This window comes from Botryllus schlosseri, chromosome 16 (assembly GCF_051294905.1).
Source record: "Botryllus schlosseri isolate E-star chromosome 16, Bs_hap1, whole genome shotgun sequence".
In the NCBI taxonomy this organism is placed as follows: domain Eukaryota; kingdom Metazoa; phylum Chordata; class Ascidiacea; order Stolidobranchia; family Styelidae; genus Botryllus; species Botryllus schlosseri.
In genome coordinates this window covers 7,218,648-7,229,945 of record NC_137251.1, presented here as the reverse complement: position 1 = coordinate 7,229,945, position 11,298 = coordinate 7,218,648, and the positions used below count along the sequence as shown (strand labels likewise).

Sequence of the window (11,298 nt, the reverse complement as noted above, 5' to 3'; positions counted from 1 at the left end):
CGCAAACCCATCCCCGTTGCGATTACTTAAGGTAGCGTACCAGCACTGCCGTTAGTAGGGATGGTGTGAACGTGAGGAAATTTGGAGGTTCACGCTCACAAACGAACCTTCGTATGTTCTGCACTGTGAATCTTTATATATAAGCCTACAATTTCCCACGTCATTATAACACCTTTGGTTGAAATTCTTTTCATTTTAACTTCGGGGGCGCAGACTAGATGACCTCATGGGGCCGTATCGCAACTCCGTCGCCAAAGCATCTCGATGGTGCAGGCGAAAAAGAATATCATATCTCTCTCTCTCTCGGGCCGCTCTATATGCATGGCGCTGGCAGCATAAAATATCGGCACTAAGCTAGCACCTTGACAATCTCAAGAATTTTTCTTGATTTGTCGCAAAAGTTTGCTCAAAATATCCCGTTTTCCGTTTGTGAATGTTTGGGGAGTCTGCTGTGAGCTTGACCCCTAATCACACAACATCAAGCAAGAGCGAAATAGGTTACAGTGGGGTAAAACACGCACACCATCAATATGACAGAACAAAGCGATCGTTGAATTATATGACTATAGTTAGTTATCCATAGTTGAATGCGTCACAGTATCACAAAAATCACCTAATGGTCAGACGAAACTGTCACTTTGATTTCCACGCTCGAATAAAGATTTGTAATGTTTTATGAGAATTTATGACTTATACACATTTTCTTACCAAAAGAGAGCCTTCTGCAACCAGGTGAAATGTCATATTTAACGAATGCAACAGAGAGGTTTCCGGTCCTATTTAGGATTTCACTACGCGTAGTTAAAATTAAACCATATTCCGAAGGCGAATTCACGCAATAACCACTTGTTAGCTGATCCACAAACCATGGCGACCTCGAGGCTAAAACGCCCGCCTACCCGTGGGGTATAACGTCTCACCCCATAAAGTCCACTAAATATCGACTGAGTAGCCGTTTATGGGTTCATCACTCAAGGATCTCTTCCCGAAGAACGCTATTTCTATCAAAATTGCGATTCAGCTGGCGAATGGAGGCTATCCCGCTGAGTAAACATTTTTAAGAACTTCCGATATACATTTGGGGACGGTTAAAAAGTCAGTAGACTATGTAGGCTGCTTCACCATTGTAGCATAATGTAGCCCGAATTGTCGCTAGATATCGTGTACACAGTACAGTACATTAATATATCAAATCATTGAAATTTACGGTTAGAAAATTAGCATCCCCATTCCCTAGCCGTTGGGCTCGGAGCGCAACGTTATGTTACATACGACGAATTTGAGAATTGAGAAGTAATAAAAGTGATCAAATTATATCAGTTAACAAATTTCCCAGTCACACTCAGGTTTATATTGTCCGTGTTTGTTGGAACTAAAATTGGTGGCTGGCAGTCGAATTATTGAGGAATTGCTATCCTCACTGAGCGAAATAGCGTGATGGTGAATCACCATTGGTGATGCGTCCGGCTTCTCAATCTGCAGGTTGTGGGTTCGATCCCCGGCCGGGTCACACCAACGGTCGTATCACATCTCCTTCGTCAAAGCATCTCGATGGTGCAGGCGAAAAAGAATATCAAATATCATATCTCTCTCACGCGTGCTACGCGAAATGCGTTTGGCATCCATGTATTTTGTGTAGGCCTACGCCTTTGTATTCGCTCGTGGCGATCGTGTTTGGCCTCTTCGTCAGTGCGCAGAGTTAATTGTCAAACAAATCTTATGGAATTGTATCGAAGCGCAGCCCGAAGTTTCATAGAGAGGCAGCAGGCCAGTTATGTGGTAGCAACCCGAGCGAGTTAGAGTAATACCTAAAAATGCAAAACCCCATGGAAGTGTAGAAGTTTATTCTTCCCGCCTGCAATAAAATTGTAAAAAAAAAGAAGTTTGGGACCACAGCTGCGGAATAATTGAAAGCGATTCCATGTCAAATGATACCATTCGTAGACATATTTGTGACATGTCCGCAGATATAGAAGACAATGTAATTTATTCTTTGAAGCAGAGTAAATCCTACTTGAGTGCTCTGAAAAGGTAGAAGTAGTTCGTCAGAGACCACCTCAGAACGACTGTGGGTACTGCTAACTGCTAAGTATTCTAGTAGTTTGCAGGTTCCGTAAGCCAGAAAACGTTGAGAACCACTGTGCTAAGGTGCCACGAACTATTTTTTTAATTTCAAAGGGTGCCGGGAGGTCAAAAAGGTTGAGAGCCACAGGGCTAAGCGAATACTTCAAAGTCATTTCTCTTTACTGACATACATCTAGGGTTGCATTTGAAACAAAAATCAATTTAAAACAAACGTGTTTAAAACGATGCCCTTGTTAAAAACATGTTTTTTTTAGCCATGACGTCACGAATATTCAATTGTGATGTCATAGTGGATTGACATTGACAATTGAGGATAGAGGGTAACGAAATATCAGTACTAAAACTGTTGAACCGACTATTTTGAGGGTTCCAACCATCACTTGCAGCAAAATGAAACCCTTACCACTTGCCATTTATACTCACTCTTAAACCGCACTTTACAGTATGCCTACATATAAATTTCAGATATCCTTGTAAGACACAATGCGCACAATGATATGATCGCGTTGACATTTATGACACAAATCCATAGCAAAGACTATACGATACCAAGATTAACGCATATGTATAGTTCAGAAAACATAGTAAAACAATCCAACTGCCGTTGAAGATGAGATCGCAGTGACGTAAGGGTCTTGCTATGAGACAATAGATATATTTAACTTAAAGTCAAGTTCTGGCATACCGTGTAAATCGGTAAAGTATAGTCAACAGAAGAAAAAGTAATGCTTTCAGCTCAACTTCTGCCGAGTTCGACGTGAAAGCTACAGAACACATTCTGTCCACAGTTCGCACGAACCGCAAACAGAGAGAAAAAAAATCGATTCTTTTAAACAAACGCACATTAAAACAGTAGATAAATTCGCGACAAACATCACTTATAATTGGACCCGGTGAAGTTATAATAGTACTCTGATTAAGCATAAATTTAAGGCTACGCGTCCGATTTGCATAGAGTGTGATCATCTTAATACATAGATATATTGTAGACTGGAATCCGTCTTTGAAAATATTCGCACGTCACAATGTTACATCGGGATTGTTACCATAAATATTCGTTCGTCAACGGTACACAGTATACTGAATTACTGAATCAGGTTGGCCGTGCTTGTGCACTGTGCAACTACGCTGTCTACATCAGGGACATACGAGTGTCGCATCTGATGCTTGGATCGGGATAGGAACTAGTGTAATGAGATTTCATAAACGAATCGGTGACGGTATATATTAGAATTTTCGCACAAAACTGGAAACATTGGCGATATCTTATTGCGCTTTGGTGGATTTTCGGTATGGGCCAATGTTGCAAATGACAGAAAAAATGTGGGTAGTGCACAATGTCACGAAATTTTGCTGAAAATTTTGATTTCACCCCCGCTGCTAAACTTTCTACAACCATTATGTAAAAGGGTGACGAAATCTCAGACAAATCGCGGCCAGATGCTTCGATATGAACTCAATTTCGAGAGACTCCTGAACACACAGGTTCAGCCGCAAGTTCAGGATGATATATTTTACAATTACGCCTTTGGCGACTTATTTACGGTGTTCGCGTGAAGAATAAAATAAATTTAAAAGATATGATTGTGGTTACAGCCGAGCGCACGCAACGGCTTACGTTATAGAGAAACAACCTATTCATGACTCCGAGCAGCACGGTCATGATTTTCCAAATCCCCATCACTGAAAACTTTTCCATAAAAACGAAACGCAGCTATTTACAAAGGCGAGAAACGGAAAAACGGTTTGGGACACTTTCCACGTGACGTGATTTCGAGTCGTAACAGTCTTATTGCACTTGTTTTGATATCGTTGCACGCTTTATCTCATGTTCGGACTTCTGGGCGGCAGCGCCGGCCTGCCTTCCACGACGGACGGTCGACTTTCGCGCGGGGGAACGGGCGGGGCGCTTTCCCCGTGCATCGTCGGGTTATGAGGGCCCCTGAAGTCATACGGAGACGGTCTGTAAAGATTTCAGTGTTGATGGTTGGCAGTGGAGATAATGAAAGTGTAGCCAGGTATAAGTAGCAATTTCCACGACGTGTCAAAACTACTTCAAGTGGAGACACAAATGAATAATAAGTAAAGAAGTAAATAAATTTGAAAAAAGGAGAATTAGTCCAGAAGGGGCTTACTTTCAGCAGTTCATTGGAGGTGGCTATAACTTGAAAATTGCAAGATGTATACAAGCGACTAACGCAAAATGACTAATTATAGTACGAATATGTAGAACCTTCGAAAATATAGTCGGTTAACGTGAAACAGTGGCTATTCTGATAGTGTCATATAACGATTTCATTTATAAGAGGATGCAGACTTATATCCCAAACTACTTCTTACATTTGATAATTCAAACGATAACGTAGTTTTAACAAGAAGCGTTAACGCATCGGTACTGCAGGAAATATTGCCGATGCGTGAATACATTTTACGGTGTTGCAAGCGTATACGCGCTTATGGACAGTCATCCGCGTGCTTTGTACTTTTGTAAATCTGAACCGAATCGAACCAGGTAATTGACGGAACCGATTCAGGGTGTTCGGATCGCCCGCAAAAACATTCACCATTGCCGACTCTTCGGGCTGGTCGGTCACACTTTTCAGGTAAAACCACTTGCATCTGCATTTTGAAAGTAGGTTTGGGATATGCTGGCGTTGCTTGTCGGAGTGAAATCGCCACCAACAACGGAAAAGCGCCTTACATCACGGTAACTTAATATATTTTTGAAAATCGAATAGATTTATAGTGTCATGTGTCATTACGCGTTGGTGACTATGACGATGCACCTTGTAATGTCTACCACAGATTAACTGAAAAAGCATGCGACACGTCGACTATTACTTCAGTCCTTTTCATATCTTTATTTCCTACTTCTACTTGGTAGATTCGACATGTCTTTGAAAATTTATATACATGAAATTGAGAAGAAATTTACAGTAGCTCCTACTGACCATTGACCATGAACAGTGACCACCCATGCTGCTCGCGATAAATTGAGAGGTTTCGTAATCGGAGAGGCTCCGCGATCACTTCAACAACAGTGATTGATATTTTCCAAACCGTGACAAACACAAATTAACGCGTACAGATGGTCTACGAAGCCTTTCTAAGCGCAAAGTCCGGTAAGGAAAGGCCGTGGTATATTTTTGCCCTCGGTGTATTTGTGGCATATACACCGTATACACCCAAACACACACGATATGTCCATATGCATTCAATGAATGCATTGTGCGCATATGCCGATGGACAAGAAACGTGCAGATATATCGTTGTAGGGCTTTCTAAGTCATGTCAGCAGGGAAGTCATGTATACCGGTGTTAATAATAGGGTCTGTGGTCTGACCCGGCCGGGGATCGAACCCACGACCAACTGAACGAGAAGCCGGACGCTTCACCATTACGCTATCTTGTCGAATGTCCGGTATGGCTTCTGATAACGTGTATTGCGACGGGACCTTCATTGAGACGTGTCGTCGGTGCGAAAAATGACTGCACCGTTTCATGCAGGAGCAGTGGTCCCCAGCCCTCGCAGAAGTGGTCTGCTACCTACCCGGACATTGGTGCATCCCGTGGCGCAGGTGTGGGAGGTGGGTGACGGCTTGGAGAATCGCTTGGATTGGACTTGACCGAGGACGAAGAAGAGCCCTGAAAACGGGAAAACTGAATTTCATCTGTCATAACGATAGCTAACAGAATACGTGAGCACGCAGACATAATCGAAGCAACTCACCTTTGAATCTACAGACCAGCGAGTGCGAGTTATGCCGGATGAGTCTGGGCGATGTGTGGGTGACTGTTCGAATGACCTCTGAAACGGACGTTTAGCGTGATATTGCGCAATACGAGACTGCGGAATTCAAAACCTCACCCGTAGGCTGGTACGGAAGCGTCGAAATGACGGATTCGGAGACGAAACTTCGGAACCAGAACCAGATCCGGAGTTGAGACTCGCTGGAAAGGTATATATTGGATTTACTTAATCAACTAGTCAACTATTTGAGTATTGCCCCGCTTTCAGCCAAGAGTGGCATTTTATAAACCGTATTAATACATAGCGTACCACCACGCTACGGAAGGCTATATCAATGAAGGTAACGGGAATAATCGATATGGAATACTTAAAACAGGCAGCGTTGGTACTCAAGTAGAAGGAGAAGCCATAACTACGGTGTTATGAGGATTTCATTATCAAAAGCAAGTAGTTCTGTCCGACAAACTGTTGAACTCAGAGGTGCAAGTATTTTAAAACACAAGTTCTTGCGTAAGTACTGCAAGTACGGAAACAAAACATGACTACCCCGAAAAAAGTTGAAGTAATGTATTACTGGTTAATAGCTCGATTTTGGGCATTGGATTTGTCGACAGGCATAATATAACGCACACTCATTCGGGTGCTGGTGATGAGAAGAGTACCCATGGCAACGCCTTGAGGCGCGCTACGTTCCATTTGGGAAGATGAAATGAATTCGATATGACTTACGTTGCCGTGTTCGTGGCTCTATCCTTGGAGGCCTGTTCTCTTGCGCGCCCTGCAAAGTAATCAATCCGCGATAAACCACGCGATCACAATTGCGACCCGCCGAAGCCACTCACGTTTCCCGACGTGGTCTCCCCGTACCCGCCGGCCATCTTCATCGCTTCGTTTCGCGTTTTCAGCAACACTTGCCCGTACGTGGACGACCCGGCGATGATAGGATCTGATATTTTAATGCTGCCGCTTTCTCCTGCAGCGATGAGCATGGGTTTGTATATGGATTTCGAAAGTACTTCAATTTGAAGAGTTTGAGGCCAGATTTTGAGTAGCTATTTTCACAAATTCGTATATATTTGGAATTATACATGAGATTTCTAATAACTTATTATACAGTAACTTGATTTGAAATGAATTCCTGATACCGATTTAAACTAGGATTTGAAAGCGAAAATGTTTTATTTCCGTCACGAAAAATTACTGTAAAACTAAGCAGGACTGCGCTTCGAATCCAACGGCAAGGCGCAGCCGATTCTACCTCTTGATTTCTTTTCGTCCCTGGATCGCATCAGACTCTGCCTCACTCTTTGCAGGTTTTCTTGTTGAAACTGAAACGACGCCGCTCTTTCCTTGTGTTTTCTCTCCCATTCTTTAAACCGAAAGACGGCCTGCGTGTAAGATGAGTGATGACTGATGAGTATTCAAAATACTACATAACTGCTTATTTACGTCTGTTTGCGATAGAAAATAGCGGACGTTTATTTAGTGGTCGTGAGGAAACTAATAAAACCATTACGAATTAGTGGTGTAAGAGGTGGAGAACCAGATTCGTGTTTCCTACAGCAAACGTTTTGACTGGTTGAAAGATATTCACCTGATTAATTGTTATTTCGCTGTCTTTCACTTTTTTCTGCAGGGCGATCAACTCTTCTTGGGCCGGGGATACATTTGAATGAATTTCCGGTAATAGTTCTGAAACGTGGGTCACATATTTTGTTGCGATTGGTGTGAATAGCGAAAAGGATAAAATGTTCAGTTTGATGTCAGTCTGATGTTGCGATAGTGCGCTCTAAGTATCGTCAAATTGATATCGAGACATTCATCAACATTTTTTATATTAGATCTCACAAGGGATTGGTCGAATTGTGAAATATGCTATTGCATAAAGATATACCGCAAAGTTCTCTTCGTAATTATAATAAGTATTCACAATATCAAACATCAAAAGTGAAAATACTAATAGCATCGTCATTGCCGAGCTGAACATGTTGAGAGTTTGTGGACATCAGTATATGCATCTTCTATAGCAGGGGTTCTCAACCCGCGGCCCGCGGGCCGCATGCGGCCCGCAGACGATTATTTTGTGGCCCGCGACATCCTTCATTATAAACACAATTATTGCTGACACGTATTGTAACAAATTAATTTAGATACTTAGCTCTTTTATCGCACCGTCCCTGTTTCGTTTGATTACTAATTTTTGAATGCAGTGGTTCTCGAACTGGGAGGCGCGCCCCTTAGGAGCGTGAAAGCAGCTGAAAGGGGTGCGACGCTGCGGTCAACTGAAAAAAAATTTCGCGCTGCGCGCAATTTGTCTTCGGTTCATAGTTATTTCTCTGTATATAGTCCGAATTTCATATTTGAGACTTCTCTCATCAACAGTCATAACCTTCCATGCCATCAAACTAGCCGTTAGTAGCATTCTGGTTGCATTTTTTTATATGACGATAAGGTGGCACGAAATTATTCTCCATCAAAAAGGGGGGGGGGGTGTCTGAAAAAGTTTGAGAACCACTGCTTTAATGTGCTCTCGTTTCTTGATATATGCTCGACTTCAGATTGTTATTGTTTTGAATCGGTATTCTGCTGGACTGTGGTTCAAGAGAATCCCGCTTCGTAGTTGGCCTGCAATTTTAAAGAGTGTTTGACTCACTGCGAACGGTTGTTGAGATTGCCGACAACGTTACAGACGCATCGTTCGAAATTACTTGGAATATCGCTAAATCCTATAAATCTGCTACAGAAGGTGCGATTTCAATAAGACCTTAACATACTGTGCGAATATTTGCTGTTTCCGGAACTTGGCAGCAAAGACAATATCACCTGACAAATTTCGAAGATACAGTCGTCTGATTCAATCGTGTCCAGACGAGTTACGTCAATGTCAGTCGGTCGCATGTTCTGAAACACGTTGCCGCGTAGACTGCTTTAACCCAACCTCGGAGAAATCCACCGACATTGCATAACTAATTATCTGGTTGAATTTTATCAGAGTGGACATATATGCAGAGGATATGCTGGCTGGGCAAACGTGGTGAGGGGGCCAGCGAAAAATATTAACTTGGCAAAGCTAACTCTGTAACTGTTGATGTAGGGCCCCAGGCATGGAAGGAAAAGAGAATGGTTGATTGGTTTACTCAGAAATGGCCCCCAACGCCAGACTTCCTCTCATATCACTCAGAGCTCAGTGTGATAATGGCCTCTGTAACGCAAAAGTTACCGTAATTTTATAATTGCTCACTCAGGCATTGAAACAGAGAGTTCGGTTCTCTGGTGGAAGGGTTTTAAGTTGCATATACCGACTTGGCAATGAATGCAATGCACGCTGCATGAAGGGATTTAATTGCGCCGCTACAAGATACATATTCTCACAATAAGCAGCAGCTGCAAACTTACGAAATCTGTCCTTTGATGCTTTATAATGCATAAAAATGTACTAAATGCCCGTATACGAGTGGTAAATAGGCTACAGTAGCCTAAATTTAATTGTAGCCCACAAATACACGGTAATATTGTTCTGCGGCCCGCAGCGTCTTTTGCTGTTAAAATGCGGCCCGTTACACAAGAGAAGTTGAGAACCCCTGTTCTATAGCATTTTATTTCAAAACATTGAAGGTCAAAAGTATGTGTGTTTTGATGTCAGTCTTCGTACCTCTGGGTTCGAAATTCAACATACTGCCTAACGTTCGATCATCACTTTCTCTGGGAGGTGGAAGCGGAGGAGGCGGGGAAAATCCATCTGTAAATATAACGAAACTTGTAGTTCGTACCAATGATTGTCATATACGAAACGGTTTCAGGTCGACGGCGAACACACATTCTTAAACACATGATGATCGAAACATATTATCCAGCATGCATTCACTAACACATATTAGATAACACACACCGATGAGCACACATTTGCTGACGGACTATCTATTTCCGAATGGTGTGTATACTTACGACTTGACAGTACGCTTCCCGGTCTCGACGGTGGTATTTCCTGCGGTTTGTCAAGAATTTCGTAATCGGTCTCCGGCTCCTGTGAACCTCCCTGCAACATTCTCCGGATCATAGATTCGGAGCCTTCTTTGGAATGTGGCTCGGCTTTCATTAACGGCTGCATGGGCAGATATCCAACTTCGGCGGATATGGGTGTCAAGACTCCGTCCAGTTGGATGTAGATGCTATTGAATAACAGTTGAGTTAACAGGATCACATGCAGGTCAACATTGCATTTGTATATTTGTGCGTGAATGCTTATTGCTTACGCGTGTGTTTGCACCCCGCACTCTGACAATATTCATTCTCATAATGCCTTTGCAAAACTGCAACAATATTATTAATCGCAGAGAGGACTTGAATTGTTCAAAGCAATATACAATCGAATATACTGGATTTTGTAACAAGCCAATAGAAATAGGTCGATGTAATGAATTTTGCTGAAACAGATATACTTAGTTTGAGCATCTGTCGATTCGGCGGTTGCAAAACTACATCGATTAGTATTCAAAATAGTATTCAATAATTCCCCGTTTTAATGTGCATACAGTTTCGAAATACTCTTAACAGGCTAGGCTGCATGGAAGATATTGTATATTGAAAGGAAGAGTGTCAGTAATTTTAGAAATGCGGAAGCATTATGGCGATGGGCGTGCGTTCCGAGAATGGAAATTCGGGCCCAAAGAGAATGAAGACGATACAGCGCTTTGTGTGATATGATCTTATAAGATCAGTCTATTGTGGTATTCAAACTGAATTGGATAGCTTGTCTATGTGAATTGTGAAGCTATGACATGGTGAAAATGATGGAAGTGTACATGTACAATCTCCTTGCCGAAGGGCTATCCTTCTGTTGTGAACTTGAACCTCGAGTTATGTTCGCTTGCTTTGCATCGCCCAGTGCTTGTGCGTTTACACGCATTTGAATATTGGTAACCGTCAGTATGAAAGAGCGAAGCTACATTTTACTAAGTGAGTGACACAGCGCATTCTTTCCTGTCCCGGTGGATTAGCATTCTAAAACCGCCGCTTTTGCGGGAATTTGAATAGAATTGCGACTGTGAGCAACACGCGGAAAGATGTTATCGCTGACATATCAAAAGAGAATAGCGTAGGCTATACAGTTGCTGAAGAAGCAGAAACCTATTCAATACGAGGATGAATCGCGAGACACAATCGCTGTCGTGCTATCGGGTGGGAATGGTAACTTTCGATGATTCAAGTCACTGAATGGCATTCTCTATGAATGCTGTCGCAACAATCGTGATGTTACTGATGATCTATGTAGCTTTATCTTATATGGGACGGCAGTTGGCTAGAATGCTCTTTGCAAGATATGTAAAAATGTCATTTCGGCACTGTTTGGTTTCGCCTATTGAGCGAACGCAGAATTAGCGACTAGACTGCAACGAAACGCGGGCATTCGACGTGTTTGTAGCATTCGCATGCTATCCGATACTTTGTGACGGTCAGTAACG

The 11,298-nt window shown here is 42.5% G+C and overlaps 1 protein-coding gene across 2 annotated transcripts in view; it reads right to left on the bottom strand.

Moving 5' to 3' along the window:
• Positions 1-2,581: 2,581 nt before the first annotated feature.
• LOC145458480 (uncharacterized) overlaps positions 2,582-11,298 on the bottom strand; it is a 48,808-nt gene continuing 40,091 nt past the window's right edge. For both annotated transcript variants that reach the window (XM_080336856.1, XM_080336855.1), the window contains 10 exons: positions 9,782-10,005; positions 9,489-9,575; positions 7,431-7,528; positions 7,095-7,224; positions 6,679-6,809; positions 6,566-6,614; positions 5,954-6,036; positions 5,816-5,893; positions 5,636-5,730; positions 2,582-4,048 (listed from right to left, as the gene is read on the bottom strand). In XM_080336856.1, coding sequence (XP_080192982.1) covers positions 3,907-4,048; positions 5,636-5,730; positions 5,816-5,893; positions 5,954-6,036; positions 6,566-6,614; positions 6,679-6,809; positions 7,095-7,224; positions 7,431-7,528; positions 9,489-9,575; positions 9,782-10,005 — 1,117 coding nt within the window. In that variant the 3' untranslated portion in view covers positions 2,582-3,906. The remainder of the gene's footprint in view (positions 4,049-5,635; positions 5,731-5,815; positions 5,894-5,953; positions 6,037-6,565; positions 6,615-6,678; positions 6,810-7,094; positions 7,225-7,430; positions 7,529-9,488; positions 9,576-9,781; positions 10,006-11,298) is intronic.